We start from the raw sequence: 19,306 nt of genomic DNA on the forward strand, positions 1-19,306 counted from the left end.
ATTTGGGTGAAGGAGAAATGGTGATGGCTTTGGCGGGTTGCTGTGGAGGGTGCCGGGCAGTTGACCGGGGTAGGGGTAGCCAGGTGGAAAGCATGGCCAACCGTAGAGAAATGCTTATTGAAATTCTCAATTATAGTGGATTTATCGGTGGTAACAGTGTTTCCTAGCCTCAGAGCAGTGGGCAGCTGGGAGGAGGTGCTCTTATTCTCCATGGACTTTACTGTGTCCCAGAACTTTTTTGAGTTAGTACTACAGGATGTAAATAATGTAAGTGTATGACCACAGCAGGCTGCCATAGAACTCTACTAGCAGGCTGCCATAGAACTCTACTAGCAGGCTGCCATAGAACTGTCACAGCAGGCTGCCATAGAACTCTCACAGTAGGCTGCCATAGAACTCTACTAGCAGGCTGCCATAGAACTGTCACAGCAGGCTGCCATAGAACTGTCACAGCAGGCTGCCATAGAACTCTCACAGCAGGCTGCCATAGAACTCTAATAGCAGGCTGCCATAGAACTCTAATAGCAGGCTGCCATAGAACTCTCACAGCAGGCTGCCATATAACTCTGATAGCAGCTTTCAGACACTGAACTGAGCTAAACATCATTCTGAGGTCATTACACCATGGCTCTGATTCAGGGAGCTACTTATTGACTGTAAAATCCAATATAAGATGGCTAGTCATTACTGTCCTGCAAGCTAGGCTAGCTGTAGCCTTCTCTGATTCCAACAACCCCCAAAACCCTTCAGACTAGCTAGCTCCGGCAAAAACAAAATGGCCACCTTCGTTAGCATTAGCACTAAATCTATATAAGTTAAGTTTAAGAGCTTTTTTCAAGCTACCAGGTGGACAGGCGATGTAATCCTCTGCGGAGGGAGAAACCCTACAGGAGGCCTGTGTTATTTCCACACAACAGGTATGTCTGGTTAGGCATGAACCAGGACATTCAGGCAAGAGGATCCAGCGATAACTCATCCCTCCACATCTACACAAATACAAAACGCAGAGACACACAAACACGCGCACACACACACTGCACAAACATCGGGCACACACACACACAAACCTGTTCCACAGAATTCAGACAAAGATGTGGAGGTAAGATAAACACACCTGGGCACTGATGTGCACTTACACATACAAACCGTACATTTTGTGCTGTAAATTGACTTGGTCCTGGCAAAGCCCCACCCTCTCCTCCCACGCACACTAAAAGAGTCCCAACTCCAGGTCTCTCACACTTTCCGTCTCTGTCCTCCCAACAGCCCACACGCCATTTCCCAGCCCTCTCCTTGCCATCCCTTCATACTCCACTCCTTCTCTCCAGCTCTCCATACTAAGCTAACATTTGGAATTATTTTAAGATGATCATACCATGGATCATTTAGCTATTTGATTTAGAATTTTAGTACCCCTTTTACATTTACAATTATTTGATAAAATATAGAATTTGGCCTACTATAGCTCATAGAAATGCACTGAATAACACATTCATAAATGGAAAAAAAGACAGTCCAAAAATAAATCATAAGGAATAAGGTTTTGAAGTATCTGTCCTATATCTAGCAGATATAAGAAAGCTCAGGAAATATTTTAGATTTTTTTGGACACTTATTTAACCCATGGTTTTTGTTGGCACAAAACTACCTCCATATTTCCATTAACTTGTATGGGTTACCTTCAGATGAGTTCCATGACACTTGTGGGGAAAAGAGAGAGAGTGAGAATCTATCCTATCCATAGAGTGGTCATAATAGAGCCGTTTTCGCGAGAAGACAGATTTTCGGGGATGTCTCATGCTCTGAAAAACACTGCTTTAGCTCGGCCACTTTCCACAACATAGGCGGATGCGGTGGATTGAGATGCAGCCTATGCTCTAGCTTAAATTGACAGATTTTGATGGGGATTTTAGTATTATGTTACTTAGATTGACATACTGGAATCCTTAATGGTGAATCAGGCACATCCGATGCGATATTACAACAACAAAGAAGTTACTGCAAACAACGAAGACATTATTGCACGCTCGTTAGAAGAGCACAATATGTACTGCAAGTTTTTTTACCATGTTGCGCGATGCACCTCAGCTCAACAGCAAAAACTATAACAATGGTGGTGAGGTGGTCAGTGGTGCCGTTTCCCCCTACTGCAGACTCCATCTTGAACTTTTCTATATTGGTGGTAGTGGTACATCATGATAACACTACTGACATCGACTACTGCTAAACTCCAATGTAATGACAGGTACCTGGTTTATCTCATCCATCCCATTGCTAGCGAACTCAAACACCAGCTCGTTGGGCTGCACCGCGGTCGCCATAGTGAAGGAGGTCTGAGGGTAGGACGCAGACGGACAGACGGGGAGGGTGATTTCCTACCCCTCTAGGGAGTGTCCAATCACAAGGAAACCACCAGATTGAACCAAAGGTTGAAAGGTCAGTGATACTGTGGGTCAAAACAAAATGGCTTCCCTTCTTGAGAATATCCAGTGGCCTCTTCACTCCTGTTTCTTTTCTCTGTGGTCCCTGTTAAGGTGTGGTGCAAAGTGCGACTGAGAGACCCAGGAATCAGAGAAGAGCCGCGCTGATGGATGGAGGCAGCCTCTTCCTGGGGCCTGCTGCGTCTGGAGCATCTACACCTGCCTGAGAGAGATGTGAGAGAGAGGAACATGTCAGTAAACAGTCATTAGGAGCCAAGTGTGTGTAAGACCAGCTGTGACTGACTGGGGTTCAAAGTCGAACCTGGGTCTCGTGCACCACAAGACCGTGTCCGCCTGATGAAATAAAGCCTATAAGCACTAAGCCTGTTAAACTAAGCCTCTGAGAGTTAACGCAAGTCTTCAGGTCATAGGCAATGTTACTCATCACGCGAGCAAGATTCACTAAACCACCTATGACCATGAAACAAAACAAAGTATTTGACATTTCTGAGAGGGTTTAACAACCACACTCATAGTGTGAGGCTCGCAGCCGACGTATCGTCTGTGTGTTTATGTGTTTGAAACCAAAAAGTAAGAAAAATATCCCAGCCAGCACAGTACGGTTTGGGTCGGCACCAAAGTGTGAAAAGGATCTAGGAGACAGCCATGGGCCTGACTCTTTGCTTGCTCCCATGACAAGACTGCTGGTTCCAGTGGATAATTCAGATCCTTGGTTCCTGCTTGGCTCAGAGGGCCCCAACCGCCTGCCTGCTTGGCTCAGAGGGCCCCAACCGCCTGCCTGCTTAACAGGTGCTCTCACAATCTTCCAAAGTAGAATCAAGAGTAGCACTGAGCAGACTGAAAAATGCACTACGCTTTCCAATACATATATCACCCGGCTTCGCATTCAGTTACTCTTGCACTCCCTTGAAACTGTGTGTGATTATAGCTGCCTGTCTCCTATAGGTTATACCAGTGTGATGTTCAACATTATGTAAAGTGTCATAACCACCATTTCTGCTGGTGTCAGATCATAACTACCATCCAGCACCGTTGGGTCCTTGAGCAAGGCACTTAACCCTACATAATAATCCCTACATAATAACCCCTACATAATCATCCCTACATAACAACCCCTACATAATAACCACTACATAATAACCCCTACATAACAACCCCTACATAACAACCCCTACATAATAACCCCTACATAACAACCCCTACATAATAACCCCTACATAACAACCCCTACATAATAACCCCTACATAATAACCCCTACATAACAACCCCTACATAATAATCCCTACATAATAACCCCTACATAACAACCCCTACATAACAACCCCTACATAATAACCCCTACATAACAACCCCTACATAACAACCCCTACATAATAATCCCTACATAACAACCCCTACATAACAACCCCTACATAACAACCCCTACATAATAACCCCTACATAATAACCCCTACATAACAACCCCTACATAACAACCCCTACATAACAACCCCTACATAACAACCCCTACATAATAACCCCTACATAATTTCAGCCAGGGGCGTTGCACTGCGTTAGACCCTGTGCTTTCCCAAAATGTGTTGAGTGTGTTTCTGCTGTCTGGAAAACTAATTTCCTTCGCACAATGGACAAACATATTACTGTTCAATTCTACCACCATTTCATGTAGTTAGATCAGGTTACAGAATCTCATGACGGATAACAAACATGACTTCAGGAATCATGACAGAAGCAAATGTTTTTACATAAACTCAGAAGTGCTTTCCCTAACTTGTCAGTTTTGCTCCACTTTCAAAAGCACATGGTTCCCTTTACTCCATCAAAGACCAGTGGCCGTAAATAGACTAGTCCCAATTTGATGTCCCATCTGTAGACCCTTGGGAAGGGAGGTAGCACACCCCTCAACCCCCCAAGGATGTGAGCTCACCCGTGGTCATGAGGGCCAGTGTAAATGAGGGGGGCTGTGGAACCATGGGTTTGAAACAGAACACAGTCTTCCTGATGATATCTGCCCAAGCCCCCTTCAGGAGTGAGGGAGTGATGGGCGGGCGGATCATGGGATGGGGGGGGGGTCATAGTGAAAGCGTAGCCCACACCCCACAGGCTGGTCTCAAGGGCAATGGAGGGGATAGGGAGGGGCCGGTGGTCTGCTTAAAGATTAAAGGAGGTGGGGGGAAGCTGGCAACAGTAGAGAGTAGAGAGAGATTAATTGAATTGAGAGAGTCAGGATGGCAGCAGTACTAAAAAGCCCCCCCCCTTTCCTTCTCTACTGTTGCAGGGTGGGGCCTGTTTGCCTTGAAATGCCTGACCGTGTGCATTCCTGGTCCAATTGTGTCTCTGAGAGGGTGGTAAAAAGGAGGGGGGATGAGAGAGGGAAGATGTGTGGGGTTCAAATTAGGAGAGGAGAGGAATACTGTAGCATTTCTTAATATTATTCAGTTCCTTTGGCTTTGATGCCTCATGACTGAGCAAAGCTCTGTTCAAGTAGAGTGTGATTTTGCTGTGGTCTGATAGGGGTGTCAGTGGACTGACTGTGAACGCTCTAAGAGACTTTGGGTTGAGGTCAATGATAAAGTAGTCGACAGTACTACTGCCAAGAGATGAGCTATATGTGTACCTACCATAGGAGTCCCCTCGAAGCCTACCATTGACTATGTACATACCCAGTGTCCGTTTCCCAAATTTGTGATTAAAAGTTGCTTGTTTCTTCCCAGTCTGCTAATAACATAAAGCTCAGATGAGAGAGAGAGGGAGTGGAGAGGAAAGCAAGAATGGGAAAAGGGGGTGATGGGACACTTGCCCTCTCCCAGGGGAATGGACCTCCTGGTGTGGGTAAATGGGGGGGTGCTTCCATTCCAGGCACCACATTAACCCCTCTCCGTGGGCACACAGACAACTCTGACAGCTCGGTCCGCTAGGTGACTGCACAAAAAGCAGTGAGACAGGATAGGGACCACACACGGAGCAGACAGCACACATAAACCTGGACTAGGCAGAATCTCCTCTCTCTGCTTCTCTGGGAACAATGTAAACATCTACAGGTCAGGTTCATATGGGAGCCCAGTGAAGAACGTAGGCATCTACAGGTCAGGTTCATATGGGAGCCCAGTCCTGGCTGCATAGAGATAAAGTATATTTATTTTAGGCACATTTCATTCTATGCAGGATACAGTCTATGACATCATTGGTACTGCTCAACTCCAATGCTCCCTTCTAGACTTAAAGGGACAGTTCACTTCAAAGTCAAATTCAATCGCTTAAAATGTAAATCAAATCAAATTGAATTTGTCACATGCGCCGAATACAACAGGTGTGGACCTTACTGTGAATTGCTTACTTACAAGCCCTTAACCAACAATGCAGTTCAAGAAATAGAGTTAAGAAAATATTTGTTAAATAAACTAAAGTAAAAAAATTAAATAAAGAAATGACATAACAATAACATTGACTCGATACGTGAGGGTATCTTCACACGAGGAGCATTTGCGTACAGCACTATGTCTTGGCTCACTGGGCCCGCGGGGGTACAGGTTAGTTGAGGTAATTTGTAAAGGGACTATGCATAGATAATAAACAGCGAGTAGCAGCATTGTAAATACAGAGGGGGGGTCAATGTAAATAGTTTGGGTTAGAGGTTGACAGATTATGATTTTTCAACACCGGTACCGATTATTGGAGGACCAAAAAATCTGATACCGATTAAATCGGTCGATTTTTATATATATAGATTTGTAATAATGACAATTACAACAATACTGAATGAACACATATTTTAACTTAATATAATACATAAATAAAATCTATTTATTATCAAATAAATGAAACATGTTCAATTTGGTTTAAATAATGCAAAAACACAGTGTTGGAGAAGAAAGTAAAAGTGCAATATGTGCCATGTAAGAAAGATAACGTTTAAGTTCCTTGCTCAGAACATGAGAACATATGAAAGCTGGTGGCTCCTTTTAACATGAGTCTTCAATATTCCCAGTTAAGAAGTTTTAGGTTGTAGTTATTATAGGAATTATAGGACTATTTCTCTCCATACCATTTGTATTTCATATACCTTTGACTTTTGGATGTTCTTATAGGCACTATAGTATTGCCAGCCTAATCTCGGGAGTTGATAGGCTTGAAGTCATAAACAGCTCTGATGTGAAGAGCTGCGAAGAGCTGCTGGCAAATGCAGGAAAGTGCTGTTTGAATGAATACTTACGAGCCTACTGCTGCCTACCACCGCTCAGTCAGACTGCTCTATCAAATCATAGACTTAATTATAATATAATAACACACAGGAATACGAGCCTTAGGTCATTAATATGGTCGAATCCGGAAACTATCATTTCGAAAACAAAACGTTTATTCTTTCAGTGAAATACGGAACCGTTCCGTATTTTATTGAACGGGTGGCAACCCTAAGTCTAAATATTGCTGTTACATTGCACAACCTTCAATGTTATGTCATCATTATGTACATTTCTGGCAAATTAATTACGGTCTTTGTTAGGAAGAAATGGTTTTCACACAGTTTGCAATGAGCCAGGCGGCCCAAACTGCTGCATATACCCGGACTCTGCTTACACTGAGCGCAAGAGAAGTAACACAATTTCCCTAGTTAATATAGCCTGCTAACATGAATTTCTTTTAACTAAATATGCAGGTTTAAAAAAATAGACTTGTGTATTGATTTTAAGAAAGGCATTGATGTTTATGGTTAGGTACATTGGTGCAACGATTGTGCTTTTTTCCCAAATGCACTTTTGTTAAATCATTACACGTTTGGCGAAGTAGGCTGTGATTCGATGATAAATTAACAGGCACCGCATTGATTATATGCAACGCAGGACAAACTAGAGAAACTAGTAATATTATCAACCATGTGTAGTTAACTAGTGATTATGTTAAGATTGATTGTTTTTTATAAGATCAATTTAATGCTAGCTAGCAACTTATCTTGGCTCCTTGCTGCACTCGCGTAACAGGTGGTCAGCCTGCCACGCAGTCTCCTCGTGGATTGCAATGTCGTGCGGTAGCAGAGAGAACAGTCTATGACTTGGGTGACTGGAGTGTATGAGTGTATGAAATTTATGAGTGTTTTGTGAATACAGGCCTTGAGAAATGTATATTTTTTAATTAACTGTCCCTTTTTGAGAGGCCAGAATTTGATATGACCCCTACAATCCTGTCTCACTTCTCTGTTCAATTTCCCTTTTCTCCTATTCAGCATGCCATCCACCATGACTGTCTGTTAGAATTTGAAAGTGCCATGAATCAACCAAACTATTACGTTATCTTAGTCCGAGAGTTTAGAGATAAGCTTGTGACTGAATGAATCATTCGCACCGTCCAATCAAAAGTGGGTTATCTGATGCTAGCCAAAATCCTGTTATCAGATCAATAGAAACATCAAGGTAGAAGGGCCTGGCTTTTCTATATGATGGGTTAAATGTGAACAATGTCTGTGTGTGTGTGTGTGTGTGTGTGTGTGTGTGTGTGTGTGTGTGTGTGTGTGTGTGTGTGTGTGTGTGTGTGTGTGTGTGTGATAGTGTGTGTCTGAGAGTGTGTGTGTGAGAGTGTGTGCGCACATGCATGTACTCTATATCCCTCCTGTTACTGAATCATTGATTTGGGTGGCCCAGTGCTGAGGGCAGACAGAGATACTACAGTCAGTCATTAGAGAGACCTGCACAGTATCCCAGAGCACATGACAACAGCTGCCTTGTCTGCACAGGCAGAGGGAGGCTGAGATCACTCTCAGCCAGAGGAGAGGAGAAACAAGCAAAACAAAACAGAAGGGAGGAACGCTCTCTTGCTCTGTTAAAGTGTTCCTCAATTTCACAAGCCTCCACAGAGCAAATAAAGCAGTGTGACTTTAGGCTGGGTGGGGCCACTCTAGACCAGCCTTAGACTGCAGGAGTTAGTAGAAGTAATTACCACTCCACTGTGGCTCACGTCACGTGACTGACGGTTGACTTGCTCCACACACTCCCTCTCTCAAACATGGCTGTCTGTTGTAGCATGTCCTCAGCTCTATGTGCTGTAGGAGGAGGAGGAGCTAGCTGAGAACAGACAGCAGAAGACTGCTCTCCCTCTCCCAAAGTAACTAGCAGTCACAATAACAACCAATTAGAGGCCTGGGGTCTGTTCAAAAGGGAGCGATGTTACAGAACGTTGTATTGTGTAGAACAGATATGACTGTCTGTCAGGTGGAATAGAGATTACCAACTGGGCAAAAACCAGTTGATATGACTGTCTGTTATGTGGAATAGAGATTACCCACTGGGAAAAAAACGGTTGATATGACTGTCTGTTATGTGGAATAGAGATTACCCACTGGGCAAAAAACGGTTGATATGACTGTCTGTTATGTGGAATAGAGATTACCCACTGGGCAAAAAACGGTTGATATGAATGTCTGTTATGTGGAATAGAGATTACCCACTGGGCAAAAAATGGTGGATATGACTGTCTGTTAGGTGGAATAGAGATTACCCACTGGGCAAAAAATGGTTGGAATCAATGTTGTTTCATGTCATTTCGACCCCAAAAAATCTATCTGATGATGTTGAATCAAGTTGGAAAACTGACTGGATTTGCAGAAAGTAGTCAAGGTAACTTTTAACCTAAATGATTTTGTGTTGAATTCACGTTAGTTGACAACTCAATCAAATGTATATAAAACATTGAACTGCAGTCTGTGCTCAGTGGGTAGCATAGGCTCAACTTGTTAGGCCTACCTTTCTATCTGCAATGTTCTGAACGTTTCACGAAATGTAATACACCCGTGTAACAAACGCACAGCTCCCAGCAGGCCATGCTTCCCTCCTCTTCGCTCTCCTCAGCTGAGCTCATTGTTGACCATGAAAGGAGGTAATTTAAGTCAATTGAATGACTAGGCAATGAGTCAGCCTGCATGTGGCAACCATGCAAACATTGTGGGAAACAAGAAAACCGACCAAGAACAAACTATTCTTATCGACCCCGGTTACTTGCTCAAATTACAAAATGTGAGATGTTCAATGTTCAAAAGAGGTGACGTTGTTATAGGGTGGTTGGAGAATGCTCCGATGGTTCTGGTATAACTATGTGATGGGCGGTAGTATTACGGGTGGTGCTGCTTGCTCTAACACTCACTAGCCCTGTATCGAGAGTGTAAGATCATGGCCTCAATGCTGTCAGCTCAAGAGTCTCAGAATAGCTCCTGATCTAATGAGCGCTTTTGGGGTGGAAAGGGGAGAAAGTTAGAGGGAAGACAGGGAGAGTGTGGAGTTCTTTCCTGCTTGGTGATAGCGGGGAAACTGACTAACACTGGCATTCCTGGCATTTCAGGGTGGATGGAGAGGATAGACAAGAGAGTGGGCATAAATCACACTTCTCTCTTCACTAAACACCGCAAAGTTTAGGAAAACTGACCCACTGCAGTCAATTACAAAAGCTCATCATATCCCAGTGACGGAATATAGCCCTCTACTTGAGTAGTTCAGTCTCAGTCAGAGAGACAAACAGAAAAGCTTAGCCTCAAATACATTTCTAGCGCATGGTCTCGTTCCCAGAAACTGCTAGCTCTTAGCCTGGCAAAAGTTTTGCTACATTGAAGGTAAAAACAAAACGTTGAACTGCAGTCTGTGCTCAGTGGGTAGCGTAGGCTCAATTTGGTAGGCCTACCTTTCTATCTGGAAAGGAGCTGATCGTGGACTATAGGAAAAGGAGGGCCAAATGGGCCCCCATTAACGTCGACGGGGCTGAAATGGAGCGGGTCGAGAGTTTCAAGTTCCATGGTGTTCACATCACCAACGAACTATCATGGTCCAAACACGCCAAGACAGTTGTGAAGAGGGCACGACAACACCTTTTCCCCCTCGGGAGACTGAAAAGATTTCACGTGTCCCCAGGTCCTCAAACAGTTCTACAGCTGCACCATCGAGAGCACCCTTACCGGTTGCATCACCGCCTTGTATGGCAACTGCTCAGCATCTGACCGTAAGGTGCTACAGAGGGTAGTGCGAGTGACCCAGTACATCACTGGGGCCAATCTTCCTGACATTCAGGACCTATATATTAGGCGGTGTCAGAGGAAGGCCCAAAAAATTGTCAAAGACTCCAGTCACCCAAGTCATAGACTCTTCTCTCTGCTACCTCATGACAAGCGGTACCGGACGCCAAGTCCAGGACCAAAAGGCTCCTTAACAGCTTCTACCCACAAGCCATAAGACAATGAATCAAATGGCCACCTGGACAATTTACATAGACACTAGTTTATTTAGTAAATATTTTCTTAACTCTATTTCTTTAACTGCACTGTTGGTTAAGGGCTAGTAAGAAAGCATTTCACGGTAAGGTCTACACCTGTTGTATTAATCAAATTTTCAAATCAAATCAAATTTATTTATATAGCCCTTCGTACATCAGCTGAAATCTCAAAGTGCTGTACAGAAACCCAGCCTAAAACCCCAAACAGCAAGCAATGCATGTGAAAGAAGCACGGTGGCTGGGAAAAACTCCCTAGGAAAAACTCCTGAGAAAGGCCAAAAACCTAGGAAGAAACCTAGAGAGGAACCAGGCTATGAGGGGTGGCCAGTCCTCTTCTGGCTGTGCCGGGTGGATATTATAACAGAACATGGTCAAGATGTTAAAATGTTCGTAAATGACCAGCATGGTCAAATAATAATAATCATAGTAATTGTCGAGGGTGCAACAAGCACGTCCGGTGAACAGGTCAGGGTTCCGTAGCCGCAGGCAGAACAGTTGAAACTGGAGCAGCAGCATGGCCAGGTGGACTGGGGACAGCATATGACAAATACAATTTGATTTGAAACCAAAGCAGCTACATTTTCATACACTACCAATCAAAAGTTTAAAACACCTACACATTCAAGGGTTTTTCTTTATTTTTACTATTATCTAAATTGCAGAATAATAGTGAAGAATGAATAACTATAAAATAACACATATGGAATCATATAGTAACCAAAAAAAAGTGTTAAACAAATCAAAATATATTTGATATGAGATTCTTCAAATAGTAACCCTTTGTCTTGATGACAGCTTTTCTGCAAAGAAACCACTACTAAAAGGTCACCCATAATAAGAAGAGACTTGCTTGTGCCAAGAAACACAAGCAATGGACACTCTTGGCATTCTCTCAACCAGCTTCATGCTTCATGAGGTTGTCACCTGGAATTAACAGGTGTGCCTTAAAAGTTAATTTGTGGAATTTCTTTCCTTCTTAATGCGTTTGACCTTTTTAATGCATTGTGTTGTGGCAAGGTAGGGTAAAACGGGTAGCCTAGTGGTTAGAGCTTTGGACTGGTAACCGAAAGGTTGCAAGATTGAATCCCTGAGCTGATAAGGTAAACATCTGTCATTCTGCCTCTGAAAAAGGCAGTTAACCCACTGTTCCTAGGCTGTAATTGAAAATAAGAATTTGTTCTTAACTGATTTGCCTACATAAATAAAGATACATTTTTTTTAAAGACCAAGTCCATATTATGGCAAGAACAGCTCAGATAAGCAAAGAGAAATAACAGTCCATCCTTACTTTAAGACATGAAGGTCAGTCAATACGGAACATTTTAAGAACTTTGAACGTTTCTTCAAGTGCAGTCGCAAAAACCATAAAGCGCTATGATAAATCTGGCTCTCATGAGGACAGCCACAGCAATGGAAGACCCAGGGTTACCTCTGCTGCAGAGGATACGTTCATTAGAGTTACCAGCCCCAGAAATTGCAGCAAATAAATGCTTCACAGAGTTCAAGTAACAGACTCATCTCAACATAAACTGTTCAAAGGAGACTGTGTGAATCAGGCCTTCATGGTACAATTACTGCAAAGAAACCACTCCTAAAGGACACCAATAAGAAGAGACTTGCTTGGGCCAAGAAACACGAGCAATGGACATTAGACCAGTGGAAATCTGTCCTTTGGTCTGGAGTCCAAATTGGAGATTTTTGGTTCCAACTGACGTGTCTTTGTGAGATGCAGTGAGGGTGAACGGATGATCTCTGCGTGTGAATTTCCCACCGTATAGCATGGAGGAGGTGGTGTTATGGTGTGGGGGTGCTTTGCTGGTGACACTGTCTGTAATTTATTTAGAATTCAAGGCACACTTAATCAGCATGGCTACCACAGCATTCTGCATCAATACATCATCCCATCTGGTTTGGGCTTAGTGGGACTCTCATTTGTTTTTCAACATGACAATGACCCAACACACCTCCAGGCTATGTAAGGGCTATTTGTTTGATTGGAGATGCTTAATGTGAGTCTGAAAGGAGAGTTTACAGTCTAACCAGACACCTAGGTATTTGTAGTTGTCCACATATTCTAAGTCAGAACCGTCCAGAGTAGTTATGCTGGACGGGTGGGTAGGTGTGGGCAGCAATCGGTTGAAGAGCATGCATTTAGTTTTGCTTGCATTTAAGAGCAGTTGGAGGCCACGGAAGGAGATTTGAATGACATTGAAGCTCGTCTGGAGGTTAGTTAACACAGTGCCCAAAGAGGGGCCAGAAGTATACAGAATGGTGTCGTCTGCGTAGAGGTGGATCAGAGAATCACCAGCAGCAAGAGCGACATCATTGACGTATACAGAGAAAAGAGCCTGCGAATTGAACCCTGTGGCACTCCCATAGAGACTACCAGAGGTCAGGACAACAGGCCCTCCGATTTGACACACTGAACTTTATCTGAGAAGGAATTGGTGAACCAGGTGAGGCAGTCATTTGAGAAACCAAGGCTGTTGAGTCTGCCGAGAAGAATGTGGTGATTGACAGAGTCGAAAGCCTTGGCCAGGTCGATGAATCTGTTCCTGGTTCAACATTTTTTGACTGGGGCATGCTTATTTAAGATGGTGAGGAAAGCACTTTTAAAGAATAACCAGGCATGCTCTACTGATGGAATGAGGTCAATATCCTTCCAGGATACCCGGGCCAGGTCGATTAGAAAGGCCTGCTCACTGAAGTGTTTTAGGGAGCGTTTGACAGTGATGAGGGGTGGTCGTTTGACCGCGGACCCATTACGGATGCAGGCAATGATCACTGAGATCCTGGTTGAAGACAGCAGAGGTGTATTTAGAGGGCAGGTTGGTCAGGATGATATCTATGAGGGTGCTAGTGTTTACAGATTTGGGGTTGTACCTGGTAGGTTCCTTGATAATTTGTGTGAGATTGAGGGCATCTAGTTTAGATTGTAGGACGGTCGGGGTGTTAAGCATGTCCCAGTTTAGGTCACCTAATAGTACGAGCTCTGAAGATAGGTGGGGGGCAATCAATTCACATATGGTGTCAAGGGCACAGCTGGGGGCAGAAGGTGGTCTATAACAAGCGGGAAAGGTGAGAGACTTGTTTCTGGAAAGGTGGATTTTTAGAAGTAGAAGCTCGAATTGTTTGGGCACAGACCTGGATAGTATGACAGAACTCTGCAGGCTGTCTCAGCAGGAGATTGCATCTCCGCCCCCTTTGGCAGTTCCCCAACCTCAACCAAATTGAGATGGTTTGGGAAAAGGAAGGAAAAGCAGCCAACAAGTGCTCAGCATATGTGGAAACTCCTTCAAGACTGTTGGAAAAGCATTCCAGGTGAAGCTTTTTGAGAGAATGCCAAGAGTGTGCAAAGCTGTCATCAAGGCAAAGGGTGGCTATTTGAAGAATCTCAAACATTTAATATTTTGATTTGTTCGATGAACACTTTTTTGGTTACTACATGATTCTATATATGTTTAATTTCATAGTTTTGATGTCTTCACTATTATTCTACAATGTAGAAGATAGTAAAAATAAAGAAAAACCTTGAATGAGTAGGTGTTCTAAAACTTTTGACTGGTAGTGTAGATCTGACCTGAGAGCAAAGCAAAATACCAATGTACAAGTTGTCAGAAAACCCCAGAAAAACCGAGGACAACACCACATTTTTGTGCCCATCAAGTGTGGTCAGCAGAGAAGTGCTGTTTTGCAGGAATCATCTGGGTTCCTGTTGGGGAAATGACTCAGTGGTATTAGGCTGGTGTCAAGTCAATCCTGGAGCTCTGTGATAGCCAGTGCCGGGCCTGAGAGGATTCTGGCCTCATGCACATCAACAGGGACATAAAACACATGGTGTCAGCAGACTAGAGGCTAAGAAATGTACTTCATTTAACAACAACAGCAAAACCCTACTGAGGGAGACAATGAACTAACCACTCTTCTGACATAAGCCACAGACAATTAAACACCAAGTCTTTTAGACATGCAAGTTGCTAAAAACTTTTGAGACATCTCACACCATGTCCCATGTTAGCGGAACAAAGCATTGACAGCCTTCCAAGGCAAACTAGCCCAGTTGTTTGGGAATTATACATAGCAGAATAGGTCACAGTCCTCCGCAATTAAGAGGCTGCTGCCTCGGCACCAGAGAACAGAGTGTACACAGACAATGTCCTTTCACCACCACAGCAACCTACAGCAGTGTGTAAAAACTGGCATTAGTATTCTTTGCTTCACTCAGCACATGTTCATGCATGGGCCATGGTAGTGTACAATGCTCACAGTCCTGACACGTTTCAACTTTATTGGGGAATAGAAGGTTAGAATTTGCCATGCCGGGTGAGATATATGGCCAGAAATGAAGGCAGAGGACATAGGCATCCTCTAACGACGCCCAGCTTTACCCCTACCCGTATGTACATAACTACCTCAATTACCTCATACCCCAGCACATCGACTCATACTGGCACCATGTGTATATAGCCAAGTTATACTCATTGTGTATTTATTCCTTGTGTTACTATTTTTCTATTATTTCTCAATTTTTCTCTCTGCATTGTTGGAAAGGGCCCGTAAGTAAGCACTTCACTGTTAGTCTGCACCTGTTGTTTAGGAAGCATGTGAAAAATACAATTTGATTTGACTTGATTTGAGCTGGCGACTGCGGCCAGTAAAGCGAAACAACAAAACATGCCGCTATGTCTCAAATCAAATCAAATGTTATTGGTCATATACACATGGAAAGCAGATGTTATTGCGAGGGTAGCAAAATGCTTGTGCTACTAGTTCCGACAGTGCAACAATATCTAACATGTAATCTGGACGGATATGTCTGAGTTCTACAGTGCTGCATTGAGAGTTACATTAACACAGTTCTACAGTGCTGTTACTGTTCGGTTATGCCTGACGTTTGGGATATGGGATTGATTACTCTGTTCTGTATGAGTCAGTTGAGTTTGATATTAAACAACATCGAGTTGATAATGGAGCTGTCATTCTAAACAAAACACCTGCATCCAAACCAACAGTGATGTCTGTCTGTTATAGTAATGCACAGGGAGGTGGGCTGGTGTGCTACGGCCAAATGAAGATGGAGAGAAAAAGGTCACCTCCAGTACAGGCCTTTCAGTGGGAGAGATGGAATTTAATCTGATCTCTCGTAAACCTTGTACTATTCCACTGCAGCCCCAGGCTCTGAGTGAGAGAAGGGCTAATATGGACAAGGTCGCAGGCAGCAGCACCCTCACCCAGACCGGTGCTGCTAGTGCTAACTTACTAAGGCCAACCCCGAAAAGCTATAGCATTCTGTGGTGTGTGGCAATACAGACTGGTGCTGCTAGTGCTAACACGCTAAGGTTAAATCTGAAGAGCTATAGCATTCTGTGGTGTGTGGCAATACAGACTGGTGCTGCTAGTGCTAACTTACTAAGGCCAACCCCGAAGAGCTATAGCATTCTGTGGTGTGTGGCAATACAGACTGGTGCTGCTAGTGCTAACTCGCTAAGGTTAAATCTGAAGAGCTATAGCTAGCCCTCTGATGTGACAACACAGCTCATAGTGCTACCTCACAGCTCATAGAGCCACACGAGTACCATGATCATTTGCATGGCAATTTACTATGCTTTTTAAGCAGACAGATCAGCTGTGTGTGTAGAGTCTAGAGCATGATAATCTAATTTATTGATCATAGATTACCAAAATTCACATGACTTCTGCATTGAGTCTTCATACGGATGTGGGAGAGTTAAATCATTCAAATCTAGGAATGTTTTTTTTTGTATTACTAATTGTAGCTTACTTGTAGCCTACACAGATATCCTGATGCTTTGGAAATATATTGACACACACACCTCCCTATCATGGCAGAGCATACCATGCATGAGGACAGAGAGAAGAGGGAGTAGAAAACTGAAAATAGAGGCGCAAAATATAATTGAGAGAAGAGAAACAAACAGCAGCCACAAACTGACCTGTGAAGCTTGCGCTGACAGGAAATGCATCACTGGGTTTCAGCGACTTCCTGTCTGTTAAACCACATTCAGTAGAAAACCTCTCTCAGTGCAAGAGTCAAATGTTATTTTGCACAACTACCCCTCCTTGCTTCTAACTAACTCATTGGGTCTTTGACGTGTTTCTACCCTTCCTCTGTGGCCTTACAAGTCCAAAACTCAGGAACTGTGGGGTCTGAAATTATTGACAACCTTGATAAAATGAGCAATAATGATTGTATAAAACAAATAATATTTTATGCTATATTGTATACAACATTTTGGGGGGGAAATTATATTATTTTCTAATACAATTGCTCAGAGAAAGAGATATTGTTAACAAGTAATACATTTTTTCTTAAAGATTCCTATCAATAAAGTATTCAAAAGTTTAGTATTTGTTCCCATATTCCGAGCACAAAATGATTACATCAAACTTGTGACGCTACAAACCTTTGGATGCATTTTCAGTTCGTTTTGGTTGTGTTTAAGATAATTTTGTGCCCAATAGAAATGAAATGGTAAATCATGTAATGTGTCATTTTGCAGTAACTTTTATTGTAAATAAGAATAGGTTTCTAAACACTTCTACATTAATGTGGATGTTACCATGACTATGGATAATCCTGAATAGATCGTGAATAATGATGAGTGAGGGTCAAAGATCATACCCCCAAGACATTCTAACCTCTCACCATTACAATAACGGATGTTAGCATGTCTTTGGGGTATGATCTTTAACCCTCTGTAACTTTCCCATTCATGTTTCATTCAGGATTACTTAGTTTATACAGTCCTTATTGCTCATCTTTATCAATAATTTCAGACCCCACTGTATGTACACTACCGTTCAAAAGTTTGGGGTCACTTAGAAATGTCCTTGTTTTTGAAAGAAAAGCAATTTTTTTGTCCATTAAAATAACATCAAATTGATCAGAAATACAGTGTAGACATTGTTAATGTTGTAAATTACGATTGTAGCTGGAAACGGCTGATTTTTAATGGAATATCTACCTACATAGGTGTACAGAGGCCCATTATTAGCAACCATCACTCCTGTGTTCCAATGGCACGTTGTGTTAGCTAATCCAAGTTTATCATTTTAAAAGGCTAATTGATCATTAGAAAACCCTTTTGCAATTATGTTAGCACAGCTGAAAACTGTTGTACTGATTAAAGAAGCAATAAAACTGTCTTTCTTTAGACTAGTTGAGTATCTGGAGCATCAGCATTTGTGGGTTCAATTACAGGCTCAAAATGGCTAGAAACAAAGACCTTTCTTCTGAAACTCGTCATTCTATTCTTGTTCTGAGAAATTAAGGTTATTCCATGTGAGAAATTGCCAAGAAACTGAAGATCTTGTACAACGCTGTGTCCTACTCCTTTCACAGAACATTGCAAACTGGCACTAACCAGAATAGAAAGAGGAGTGGGAGGCCCCGGTGCACAACTGAGCAAGAGGACAAGTACATTAGAGTGTCTAGTTTGAGAAACAGACACCTCACAAGTCCTCAACTGACAGCTTCATTAAATAATACCCGCAAAACACCTGTCTCAATGTCAACAGTGAATATGCGACCCCCCAGGATGCTGGCCTTCTAGGCAGAGTTGCAAAGAAAAAGCCATATCTCAGACTGGTCAATAAAAAGAAAAGATTAAGATGGGCAAAAGAACACCTGACACTGGACAGAGATTTGGCTTTTTCTTTGCAACTCTGCCTAGAATGCCAGCATCCCGGAGTCTCCTCTTCACTGTTGACGTTGAGACTGGTGTTTTGCAGGACATTTCTAAGTGACCCCAAAGTTTTGAACAGTAGTGTATTAAAAATGCCCGTATTCAATTGTAAATATGAAAAACAGTGTGATTGCACAGCGTGACAGTGAGCCTCTTCTTGTTAACCTAGATATGCTATACCTGCCATTCCAAAACTCACACTTACATCTAACATATAGACACACACAGAAACATGACTAGGTAACCCCTTTCCGTTCCTTCCTTCCCCATGTGTTCGTGAGCAAGGTGTTGCCTCCCACCACGTTGTACCATACCACCAAAGCTGGCCCCTTTTACACTGGTTTTACGCCAATTGTAAGAAGAACCAAGCTCCTGTCGCACTAAGGTCTGCCAGTAAAGCATTGGTCAAACATAATATTTTCTATCTTACCTGAGGAAAATAGCCCACCGTCCAAACCATGGATTCTGAATGATAGTCATGGTGTGGTCTTTAGAACATTTTTCAGAACTACTCCCACCACCAGCAATCTGTTTCTATTATGTGGCAACAGGCCACACGCCACAGATAGGAAGAGCCATTTGACTTGTGAAAACAGGACAGGAAATTGCAGAAAGGGGCAAAAAAATACATCTGCCCCCTTCTATCTCGAGTAAAGCTAGCAGCTACATGAGTGCTACAAGAGGCTACTCATTAAAATGTAAATTCTGCCATTTTACCTGTTCACAGAATAGCAAGAATGATTAGAATCCAGAAACTGGATAGGCGCCTATTGGTCATCTGTGATCAAAAACAAAGAATGATATTGAAGAGCAGCGATGCCAATCTCACATGGGAGATTGTTGTTTGTTCATCATCATTGACCCCATCTCCAACCTGGTTCATGCACACTGAGGTGAAATGATTAGCTATT

General features: G+C 42.9%; 1 protein-coding gene across 6 annotated transcripts in view; it reads right to left on the reverse strand.

Annotated features, from left to right (window-relative positions):
• Window positions 1-19,306, reverse strand: part of elf1 (E74-like ETS transcription factor 1) — an 81,841-nt gene that overhangs the window by 24,125 nt on the left and 38,410 nt on the right. For 5 of the 6 annotated variants that reach the window (XM_029726073.1, XM_029726062.1, XM_029726108.1 and 2 more), the window contains exon 2: window positions 2,250-2,643. In XM_029726073.1, the coding sequence (XP_029581933.1) occupies window positions 2,250-2,321 (72 nt within the window). In that variant the 5' untranslated portion in view covers window positions 2,322-2,643. Of the gene's footprint in view, window positions 1-2,249; window positions 2,644-18,825; window positions 18,985-19,306 lie in introns of those variants that run through there. The other variant, XM_029726082.1, reaches the window with a different exon arrangement.

The sequence above is a fragment of the Salmo trutta genome, chromosome 3 (genome assembly GCF_901001165.1).
Source record: "Salmo trutta chromosome 3, fSalTru1.1, whole genome shotgun sequence".
Lineage (NCBI taxonomy): Eukaryota > Metazoa > Chordata > Actinopteri > Salmoniformes > Salmonidae > Salmo > Salmo trutta.